We start from the raw sequence: 12,566 nt of genomic DNA, 5'->3' as shown, positions 1-12,566 counted from the left end.
AACTGCTCTGGAGCATCGTCCTCCAGGTCTCCCTGAGCCTGGCTGTTTGTAGCTGCATTCTGCAGGACCAGAGTACTCACGTCGAGGGGTTTTGGTCTCGCTTCCTCTCTGCAAAGAGCAAACCAAAACCTTTTGCAGCAACTTGCTCCTGCTTTCCTGTCCAGGTCCGGAAATTGGGCCTCTGTTTCCTTGCCACATGTCACAGTAGGAAGGTCTCTGGAAAGCTACTTCCTGACCACACACTTCTTGTCCACCCTGCCCCTGACAGCTCGGAAGAGTGATGTGTGCACATATCAGAGAGGGGAGGTGACCCCCAACTGGAGCTCTTGGCAGGACATGGGACGATATGGCAGACCTTGCCCCAGCTGACATGTGGCTATGAAGAGGTGTAAAGTCCTGATAAGAAGGCAGCCCTTCTCTTCTTTCCGTGTAAAATAATTGCTGGTTTATCAAAACTAACCTCATGCTTGCACTACAGATACGGTTTATCTCTTGCTATTTGGAAATAACAACCAGCCAGGAAAGTTGCCCGTATCATGTGATTTTGTACACAGCATGTGGAGCTATTTTTCCAGGCTCAGTCATAATTAGTACTTGGGGCCATGTGCCAAGTGGAAATGGATAAGGGGAATATCCTTCCTAGGCTTCGAGGCCACCAGTGTCCTTTTCCAATTTTTAAGCTGCTGTCACTGGACGCTGGCATTTCTTACCCAATTCATTTGCTTTCTGCGTTAATCATATGCAATGAAGATATGCATGGCCAACATTTAAACAGGCTGCAGATCAATTAGCAGTCTTAAGTTTATCTGATTTTTATCAAAGAAGACAGAGCTGTGGGTCGATTGTCAGAGCCTGTGTCAAGTTGACCTTTTCAGAGATGTCTACATTGCCAGTCCCCTGGGCAACTTGTTGTCCCCTGTTAGTCTCTGAATGGCAGAAGTCTGTTCTGCTCAAGCACAAAGTATACACAGATGTCTATATTACATTCTTAGAGGTTTGACAGCAACTGCATGTTGTATCTATAAACTGTCCTTTAGCAGTGACACTTCCTCAATGATGATAAGCTAATTTATGCAACTAAATCTCCTTTGTGCAGAAATGAAAGCTAATTGAGTCATTACAAAGTAATTCAGGAAGGAATACCTTGTATAAATTGGCTTACTTTATAAATCCTTCTCAAGTGGTTTTCATGCATCCTAAATGGGACTAAGCGGCTTATCGGCCATAAGATATCCAGACCCAAGGAGCCAACTTGAGGGCGGCGAGTACACGGCTTTAGAGCAGTAAGAACGTGCGTGAGAGGAAAACGAGCGAAACGCAAATACGCGCCACTCCTTACCTGTGGTGTGATGAACGCTGTCCTGACTCATCTTCCTCTGTCCCTCCTCCTTCCCCGGATCACCTTCCTCTTCCTCCTCTGTAAACAAATGGCAACGTAAACGGTACATCGCGGGGTTTCCTCGGGGAGAACAACACAGGATTCGCCCCAACCGAAGAGCTAATGGAAAAGGTTCTAACACCTAAATATTCCCCGTCAGAGAACGAAACCCCTCAACGTTCACAGCCCGGCCTCAATAATCTGAAGCGGAACAAATACACCTTTAGGTCTTTCCAAATAGCAATCGGACTGGCTGGCTTGAAAAACTTGAAGATATGTACTAATGGTTCGCATCTTTGTTTAAATGCTTACAGCAACTCATCCGGAACAATCTTAAGTCCAGAAAAGCCCTGCAAATCCAATAAAAATGACACCCAGCATTCTATGGATGGACCACATCATTAGGTGGCACGAGGGCTACAGGTAAAATCCTGGTCCTTCGACATCTGCACAGCAAAGAGGAAATGTGTGATATAAAACGTAGTTAGCCTTAATTAGGTATCAGATTCTTCATGCTGTCTCACTCGATCATCACAGGAGGATGCTAGAAGGATCCTCACCCTTCAAGGTAATGCCTCCCAAATCACACTGAGGACCCACTGTGTCATACATCACAGCAGATGTTAAGATTGCATAGGTAAACGTTTTCAAATCCTCATTTTACACAAAAACAAATTGAGACTCAAAAAAGTAATCTCCAATGTTTGTTATTCAAACTCAGTTTTGTGATTACAAAGTCCCATTTTTTTTTAACCTGCATGTATTCATATATATCCTTGTATTATTTCTCTCCCATCACACTCCCTCCCCAAGTCATAGGAAGAAAAATCATAAGACAAAACGGGAGGAATTTTAAAGAGTCAATAGACAGTGCCTTTTACATGAAAGAAATATTAATTACACCTCCCCATCTAAGGATTTACACACAATTTAGAAATATTTAAGGCAGAACATTTGAACAAAACGGCATGTAAAAGGACAACTGGGTTCAAAAAGAGTCATAACTTCAAAAAAACTTACGCTTTAAAGAAACATATACTGACAAATACAGAGACAGTCTTTGTGACTACTAACTCACTGACTATTAACTACCTGCAAGAGAGAGGTTCTACCAGAAAGGCGAGGAAGCTGCCAGCGAGAGGGGACAGAATGACTGTTCTAGACCCAAAGGAAAATGGGATAAAGGGCATAAGACCTGACCTGCGAGGCACAAGGTCCTGAAGGAGGGCAGAGGAGAAGCCAGCCACGTTACATGGACACGTGCAAAGGCTCCAAGGGACGGAGAGAACAAGGAGAGATGCGAAGGAGGAAGTTTCCAGACAGAGGGAGAGGCATGGACAAAAGAACAAGGTATGAGCATATCCATTTCAGCTGAAGAATGTGGCTCTCCCGTGGGGGGAGAGCAGATGGAGGACCGTGCTGGTCATTTGGGCAAAGTGTTGAAGATCCGTGAACATCCTGCCATGGCCTTCAGGCTGTTACACCTTTGGGGAGGAGGAAGAGCCCCAGAAGATGTCTGAGCCGAGGACCGAGGTTGCTCGAGGAGTGGCTGCCGGATCCCATCGTCCCAGACAGCCTGGAGGAGGGGTGCGCGGAGAGACCACTCCCAGTCTGGCTACAGGGGAAGTTAGTCCTGGACAGAAGGGGCCGAGGAAATGAAAGGAGATGGTTCTGCGAGGGAAAGGAACCGGAAAAGATAAACTCTGTCTGACTGGACGTGGAGGGCTAAGGGAAAAGAACAGCAATCAAGGATGACTCCAGCTTTGAGCTTAGTTAACTGAGAAAGGGCAATACCGTTACGAAAAAGGGAATAGCCAAGATAAGCTATTTTGCTGGGGGAACACAAGCAGTTGGGTTTCTGACACGAGAGCTTTAATCTGCTGGTGGGGCAACCAAGAGATGTCCAGAGGCAATGGGAAAATCTGGCAGAGAGGTCAGGGGTCAGGACAGCAGATGTAAATTTAGAAGTCTCATGCAAAGTTTAAAGTGGTGATTAATAAAAACCAGCATTGAGATCAAGGTTGAGAGTTACTGTACTTAGAAGACAATTATAACTGTTCCATTTTTTTGGTAACGACGCAAATAAAAGAATGAAAGCTCCAATATAAGGAACAGCTGGAAATCGTTGGCAGTTTATACTTATTAAGTCGAAACTAATATTAGCAATTTAATATGGTTGAGATAGTAATTAATACACAGAAGACCTAGTAAAAAGTCTCATACTTAATCCCATCTCTTTTCTTTTCAACAACTATCTCACTTATGCCAAACTTGAAGGACTAGTTATAAATGGAGCTGAAGCTAGTGTGACCCCTAGCCAGGGAACTTCCATATGCCACAGGTTTGGCCCAAAAAAGAAAAAGCTCTTGTGCCCAGGTAAATTAAGCACCCACCAACCTCAGGATGATACGAGGGTCAAAAAACAAACAAAAAACAATCAAACAAAAAAAACAAACCCCCCCCAAAAACCCACTTTCTTTCTCCTTTTCACACCTAGTACTGATATTTTTAGGTCAAAGCTGTCTACATTTTTACATCAAGTTTTCTTAACAACAGTCAAACAACTCATTTTATCTTAGGCTAACAGTACAAACAGCTTCCATATAGAAGACAACAAAATCAAATTTGGTATGTGTATTCTTTTTTAATCTAGGGGAAAAAAAACCTCATACTGAACGTTGAATAGAATTTGGTTTAAGGGAGATATTCAAGAAATACTAAGTGAGCAAATGGATTCAAAAATGATGAAAATAAACCCTACAACTATATTCATTTATTAACAGAGCAAATCACTCCACACCACTCAAAAAATACATAAGGACAAGTGACAAATATTCTAGGCAATAATCACCTTCACGATAAATTAGAAATATACACACATATTGTTTCATTTAGGTTTATTATTAAACGTATTTTATTTGGGGTTGAGGTACGATGTCATTATAAAGTACTAATTAATACCTCAAATAGTCAATGTTTGTAGGTTAATATATTCCATTCAACATTTTAATAACAGTAAACAAAAACAGCTCAGCTATGCAGTAAAATCCATCAAACCACACAGATGGTTATAAGGTTTTCATTATGTGGTTACCATAGCAATCATATTGCAAATCTGGAAGCTTCTTGCAAATAAGCAGCTTGTATTTACATGCCTCTCAGCTGCAGCACAAAACTCTTCAACATGTGAAGTTATTATTCCAATCACACATTGTTAGAAGAATCATCAGGAGATTTTTTTTGATCAGATAAGACAAAAATAACAATAAAGTGAACTAACTGCAGAAGATAATTCAGGCACAGTTTTACATTTCCTAAACTAACCAACGGTATTAAAAAGGTTCTGAGTCATTGAAAGGTTTTAACATTAAATCCCATCAAAAACATAAACCCTCTAAGAGCAATCGGACCCTAGAGAATGCAAAAGCTTGAACTCTACTCTCACTCTTCTTTTTAATGGATACTTAGCCTTCTTTCTGAGATGAACAAAGAGAAAAAAATAGACCAGAAAATTGAGTCTTCCCAAATCTTTTTAGGATGACTACCATTTAAGGAAATGCTTACTGTGGGAAAAGTCAAGACCTTTTTTTTTTCCTGCTAGATTAATCAATTTAATTTACAAATTGATCCAGTTCCATAACAGATGGATTATTACCCTAATAAGGATCACAGACCTGTCTAGCTATGCAGTTTTTACAAAATGGCTATTTCGGGCTTACTAATGTCTTTTCCTAAGGATAAATAGCCAAAAAAGAAAAGTGATAAGCAAATGACATGTACATGACATGGCTTGAAAAAGGCTAAAGACAATTTGTTAGCACCAAAGCAGCGTGTATGATGTTCGCATCAGGGCTGAAGATGGATTTCGTCCTGTCTTCCAGGGAGAAGAGGAGGACAACACAAGAAAATCTTTGACTCACACAACGACTACTTTTCTCACTAAACACCTTCAGAAAACAGCTCAACTGAACTACAATGTATTTTAAAGACATAAAACACAGACCCAAAGTAAGGCTCTGAAATAGAACCTGGGTTTAGATCTCTGCCTGCCCAGGCTTCATCTGATTATGTAACTATGTATTTATCTCAAGAAAAGTTAATATTTATTGCTTAAATGTTCACATTCTATGTGTTTATATCCATTATAACACTAAATCTTCATAATAATTCTATGAGGTAATAATAGGTACTTTTATCTTATGGATGCAAAAAAATATAACTTACAAAGCTGAATAACTTGTTTAGGTTCATTCATCCAGTTAGAACAAGAGCTGGGATTTAAACTTTCACATCTGCCACTGATGCCGCAGCTCTAAACCATGGTGCTATTTCCTCGAACTTTATTAAAATCTCCAGTTTATAGATACTTTTTTATTTTTGCTAATATTTTATTTGAATATTGGCTGTTTGTGGACCTGGAAAACATTTTCACATATGCGGTTATATTCTGTCCAACCATAGCACTGTTTTGAAGTTCACTTAGGTTAAGCAATCCTTTCAGTGATGATTTAGAAACAGAATTTCCAGTTGCCATGCCCCAGACATGCCAAGACCTGGGGCACACTGGTGGAAGAGCTGCTAGAGAAGTGAAAGAGTAGAGTCTGGGATATGCGCAAGGGAATTTAAAATTATAACAATGAGGAAAAGTGAGTTCCTTAAGGGCCCATAAGCCCTGGATTAATGGGAACTTAAAATATGACACTTTTAAAGGGCCCTCCTAGTTAACAAACTGACATGTAGTTTATAGTGGTGAGACATACTTCTATAAAGATTTAAGCATGTGCCTCTTAGTGTTATACTAAGTTCAGAATGAAAAGAAAGATAAAGATGCCTGAAAGGGCAATCATGTTTACTCTCCTGGAAATTAGGCAACCGGGGCCTGTTGTTAAAAGTTATGTAACCTTGAAATTCTTCCTAATCCTCAGTGTCTTCTCTGTAAAGTAGAAAGAATGATGGCTAATCTGGAGCATTTTGAACAGGATTTGGGGAGGACAGTGAGATAATCAGATTTCTCAGAGGGGGAAAAAAATCCACAATTAGCATGCAATATTAAGTTCATTACCTAAGGAGCTAGGTGTTTTGCAACCATTTATTAATTTAGCAACCAAGAAGGTTAATATGATATAATGGCAATAAAATAAATAATACCTGTTCAATCACACAATCTAATTTTCAACCCTGACATTCTATTCTTATAAGGTTTACTGTGGAAAGTTATCACTGCACTTAAAAAGCAAAAAGAAATGCCCATTGGAGTATAGTAAATTTCTGTAATATAATACTAAAATTCATAACTTATACACAAATCTGAAAACACGAAAACAATTTTTCACAGCTATTAAACTTGTTAACATCGTGGTTGGGATGTTGGGGGAAAAAACCTCAATTTCAAGCAAGGCGCTCATTTGACAGACCTGGGGGAAATCTTAGAAGGAAAGACACCTTAGCTATCATCCAGTTCAACTCCCTTCTTTCATTAAAGGGAACCAAACTGGGGTGTTGAATGACTGGACCAAGGTCATGGCACTTGCTCCCTGCTCTTTTCTCCTTGCACTGCCTTCTATGCAACGTGCACTGCAGACACTTCTGAAAGAGTCTTCCACGCTAGCTGCACCTCTCTGTTCAGGAGCAGGAGCACACTACACACACTTATACAGACTCTACAGGCAACTATGCAGGCGAAGAAAGTACATAGGTTAAAAATAAGGTTTTTACTAGGCCAGATTCCATCTGCCAGAAGCTACTGGGAGTCAGAAAATGATCCTATTCCTACAGAGTACTAGACATGGGGAAATTATGAAATGTGACTCCTCCTGTCTCGCTGTATTACAGTCACTGCATGCGATAATGTGAAATTCTTCAAACCATTCCACAAAGCTCACACTTTTAGCTTCTGAAGTAAAGTTTACAATAAATTTGACAATATTAAAATTCTTTTAACCCAAGAAGGTCCAAATTAAAGTACTTCTCAGTCATAGTAACCTCTATCTGGCTCTGTACAATTACAGTTTGCTGAATATGAGTTCTTTTTTAAAATTTAAATTAACATTTTTTTCCTAATTATTCTTGTTACAAAACCTATCTGTTCATTGCTGGAGGTAAAAAAAAATAGTGATAAGCAAAAAGGAAAAAAAATTTTAAGTCATCAAAGACTTAAGCATAACCGTTATTAACACCATGCACATCTCCTTCCAGAAACCTTTATTCAGATTCTGGGGTCTTTTAAATTCTCATTTTTAATATGAACATCCCAAATGTATATGGATCTCATTATCCCCAGACATTTCTTGACGAACTACATATGTATTTCATTGTAAACTGCTTTGATTCCATTCTTTGCAGAGAGTAAAATGTTTCATCTCGATATAGATTTTGGTTTGTTTTAAATTTTATTCTGTAAAAAATGCTATCTAATAATAAATACGCTGTTCGTTTAATTGTAACATGGCTGTTTTATAAGGAACTGTCTGCCATAACCTTAGGAAAAAGGCACATCTATAAATGGAGAACTCATCTGTTACAGGCTTTGGCTCTGTTTCCTCTGTCTGCTTATGCAAATACACTCACTTTCTTCGTGTGCACTGCACCTTAACCTCATTTTCAAGCATCCAAGAAAGAAAAATCGCAGGCCCAGAGAGGAATCATCACCCATTTGACGTCTGGTTCCATATCCCGTGCACCAGAAGTGGTTTCCAAAACCCTTTTGAGGGGTAGAGAGTCTATGAGGTCAAAACCATTTTCATAATAAAATTAAGGTATTTGCCTTTTTCATTGTGTTAACATTAGCCCTGATGCTGCAGAGCAATGATCGGTAAACTGCTGACACCTCAGCATAAATCAACACAGTGGCACCAAACCGTCACTGTTTTCTTCACTGCCCTCCGCCAGCATTAAAAACAAGCAAGCCAATTTCACCTAAGAATTTCCTTGATGACAAATTATTATTTTCATTTAACATCAACCTTGAATACAGGTCTCTCTAATATTCTATGAGACAAAATCAGAAGAAGGCATAAAGCACGGCTTTTGCATCTCCAGATGTGGAGGGATTAAGCGGCAGGCTGAACCAGCTGCTCTTTTCATAGAACATCGTATTTACTTGAAAGAAGGACTGACAGACAAACGATGGTTCCTCAGACTTAAGAATCTGGCAGGCATTTCCTCAAAAACAAACTGAGTTTGATATTTCAATGAAAACAACTGACATTTACTGCCAATGATAAAATCTGAACTTTCAAGCAAAATTAGAATTTTATAAACTTATATCTTGGAATGTGAGTTTGACAGCTTCTCAGTATTTAAAGATGTTTCGAATGAGATTGGTGCTGATATTAATGAATGTGGTGTTTTAACTCGGTCATAATTGTGTCAATATTTCTGTATAATGTAAATGAACCAATATTTTCCAACTGACCACTGCATGATGGGTAAAAGATCCCTTCAAAGTACAAGAGAGTCTCCTGAAAAAAAAACTCATTGATATGGTTTAGGATTCCACACTGCAACCAGCCTTTAACTATCAGCTGTCAAGTTTGGGTACAGGATCAAAGAATACCTGGGATGACCTGCAAGGACTATGAAAATGCTTTCTTACTAGTACCCATCTTTACGAGGCTGGATTTTCTTCATATTCAGACTGTACTTAGCCAGGGCTGTGCCAGGGGTCAGGTTCTCCTCCCCAGCTCTGCCTTCCTCACTCTCATACTAGGGTATCTCCCAAGATCCTCACAATAAATCTACGTCCAACCTCAGCGAACTCTTCAGATGCTACAACTTCTCACTCTTTTTGAAGAGTTCACAGTTTAATTGCTAGCTGGCTTACTTCGAACCTCTCCATCACCTGTGGGCTTCCCTCAAAAACAGTGCCCGTCATTCAGTGATTTCCTTCACAAGGTGTCTTGTGATGTCGTCTCACCGGGACCAGAGGATAAACGAAATTCCTACTCATCTTTAGGTCAGGGCTCAAATGTCCCCTGAATTAGGGTGTTTTTCCCAAACCCCTGCAGGCGCTGGCCACTCTCCCTTGGTGCTCGCACAGCCTTAGTTATAGTACAGGCCTCCACTCTTATTTCCTCACAGAGTATTATAAATATTTGTCTACTGGCCTACTTTCCTGCAAGTGTGAACTCCCCAAGGGCAGATTTATATTACCACAGCCTAACACAGGGGCTGGAACAAAATACGTTTTCCATGAATATTTGTTGAATAAAAACTAAATGGATTTTGATTAGGTAGGTATTCTATTATAATCTCTTTGCTCATCCTGGGCTTCTCTTACCTCATCAATTTTATCAGGTAGAGGATAATTCTTGACAGAAAGGGAACAAATAAAATAGAAACAAAATTGTTTTCTTTGAATTATTTCCCCTAATAACTTTCAGAAACAAACAAAACCAATTATATACTTCTTTGTTACCTTTAGTGTAATTTACACATTTTAGCTATTTTCATATTTTCTTTAGTTTTTTGGCCATTTCATGGTTCATATATGTCACTTTAAAAGTCACATTCATTGATAGATTCTAGCTTAAAGACATAATATATTTCAGTTTTTCTCCCTTTTTTTTCTCATTGGGATCCTCTGAGACTAATTGATTAATTTCTATTCGATTTTAAAACATTTGTCTTAAATACCACACATTTGTGCCTATTTTTCCCTGAGTTTCCTTCCTGAAGTCTAGCAAATACGTCTGGTGGAGGCCAGTCCTCCCCGCCCCCAGCTATAATGGATTCTAAGAGGACTGCTTTTGCCTAATTTTTCCCACAATTAAATCTGGGTATAGCAGCAGTTTCCCTATTTATTTCCTATATCCTTCAGCCTCCCTCATTTTTAAATGTGCTACTTTCACATTTAAACTATATCTGAAGAAAGAAAAAGATGCAATGAAAATGATTGTTCATCGCTTTTCCTCCCTCTCCGTACTCTAGGGTCAGTTCCTCTTAGTTGAGGATTGCTTGTTGCTCAATACTACAGAAACTAACCATCCTGATACCTGGCTCCGTGTGCCTCAAACATAGGAAGCCTGGAGGGTGGGAAGAGAGTCACCCTTGATCCCTCCTCCTGCCCCCCAACCCCCTGCCTTTGTGCTCAATTGGCTGTGCCTGAAAGTAACACCTACCAGCTGATTAGAAGCCAAGGAATGGAAGCCAGATGCATAGTATTGAGTATTTAATATTTATAGAGCAATTATCAAATAAATTGCATTTTTCTATTATCACTACATGCTCCCTCTGCGATATGTAACTTTTACTTTGGGAATAGATAGTAGGAGCTACATCAACATCTCTGGGGTATCACTGTGATGTGTTGTTGACCTAGACAAGTGGTTTTCAAATTTGGGTAGCCGTCGGGATTACCTGGAGGGCTTGTGAAAACCCAGACTGCTGGGTCTCATGCACAGGGTCTGTTTCAGTAGATGTGGTACCCAAGAATGTGCATTTCTAAAAATTTCCCAGTATATGGACCACACTTTGAGAACCACTGGCCTAGAACCATATCTTCTGAGGCTTCCTTTCACAGAAAGTTTCAAGTGGTTTATGTTCTTTCTTTTTCACTGAATAGAAGTACTCTGGAGAGTGCTGAATTTAATAATCACTAAATCCACCCTTTGTCTTCCCTAAGATGTTGTCTTTATCCACACAACTTTAAGGTGCTTTTATTTTTATTTTTTTAATTACTCAATGAATTTATTACATTTATAGCTGTACCATGATCATCACAATCCAGTTGTATAGTATCTCCATCCCACAAGTGGTTTATGCCCTATCATTTTTTAAATGTAAGTTAAATAGAACATTGCATCTTAAAATGTCACTTGCCTTTTAAACTTCTAAATAGAGGTATACTTCACTAAGTAATACTAATATAAAATTAATTATAATGGAACTGGTAAAGCAAATAAAATTCACGTTGCACAAGTTCATATTACCTTCTTTCACCATCAGTATAAACTAGACAAGCTAATTTAAATCTCTGAACCTCAGTTTTCAATCTGGAAAACAAAATATGAACTCTACCTTAGAGAACTGTTGTGAGGATAAAATAAGTGGAAGCGGCCAGTACAATGCCCAGTGCATAGACAATTTATAACAACAGTGATTACAGCAATAATCTAAGGATTTACTGCGTACCAAGTACCATGCTGGCTGCTAAACTACACATAAAAATCTCATTCAATCCTCAAAACCCTATGAGGAGGGTACTGCTGTCATTTCCGTTTTCAGATGAAGAAAGAGAGGCACAGAAACACTTAAGTAACTTGCTCAGCATAACACAGCTGTAAGAAATAGCGTCAGGATCTGAACCACAGCAATCCGCCTCCAAAGCCCAAGTTCAAAAACATTGTGCTTCTTCTTCTCTTTCAATGTAAGACCTCACACACATCACTTGTATCTGTATTTAATTAAACAGCACTTAAACCTAATGCCATAACATGTAACTTATGAGAAAGTTAATATTCATGATTTCATACTGACATATATTCTTATTTTTAACACTCTTCAATGACAAAATAACTTACCTAACTCTGAGAGTCTTAAAAAAAAAAAAAAAAAGGTTCCCCTGAAAAATAGTGTACACTGCTGAAAAACAGGAGAAGAGTCATGTTTGTAATGGCTACAAAGAGTGAACAGCTCGGCTTTTGCCCCCTTCATTTTTCTTTCCATTGGAAGGCAGCTCACAAATGGAAAAAATCATCTCCCATCACCTCCCTCTCAGAGACTGAATATGATGAAAAAACAGAAGAAGGCCAAGCCCTGAAGCAAGCAGAGCTGAGAGTAGCTTCTGTCCTAGCCAGGAGCCCAAGAAGATTGATTAATCCTGAGTAAGATAGCTCTAGTTCCTCACCACTTTTGACTGTGGTAAGACATGAAAAATGCAGCAAATTAAAGCACTTTACATAGTACAAAAGAATGGCACTGTCAAAATACAAATTTCCATGCACCTATGAGGGGCTGTGCATAGACTTTCAGAATTATGTTTTTAAAGCATTTTCAACTCTAAGGCGAAAAGTATTTTTTGACACAAAAATTTATGATAAAATATGTTATAGTGCCTAGAAAATGAGAGATCTTCTAGAACTAGGATATTTCCATAGGGAGGACTTGCCAAAAGCAGCAAGGTGGAACCTGAGGGGAAGAAGGGGAGCTTAGGCACAAAGTCCTTTTGATGGAGATCTTGATGTTCATT

General features: G+C 39.1%; 1 protein-coding gene across 2 annotated transcripts in view; it reads right to left on the bottom strand.

Moving 5' to 3' along the window:
- Positions 1–12,566, bottom strand: part of SKAP2 (src kinase associated phosphoprotein 2) — a 153,550-nt gene that overhangs the window by 20,206 nt on the left and 120,778 nt on the right. For both annotated transcript variants that reach the window (XM_047763827.1, XM_047763828.1), the window contains exon 10: positions 1,340–1,417. In XM_047763827.1, the coding sequence (XP_047619783.1) occupies positions 1,340–1,417 (78 nt within the window). The remainder of the gene's footprint in view (positions 1–1,339; positions 1,418–12,566) is intronic.

This window comes from Phacochoerus africanus, chromosome 16 (genome assembly GCF_016906955.1).
Source record: "Phacochoerus africanus isolate WHEZ1 chromosome 16, ROS_Pafr_v1, whole genome shotgun sequence".
Taxonomy (NCBI): Eukaryota; Metazoa; Chordata; class Mammalia; order Artiodactyla; family Suidae; genus Phacochoerus; species Phacochoerus africanus.
The sequence above is the reverse complement of the archived record's forward strand: the minus strand, read 5'-3'. Positions and strand labels throughout refer to the sequence as shown.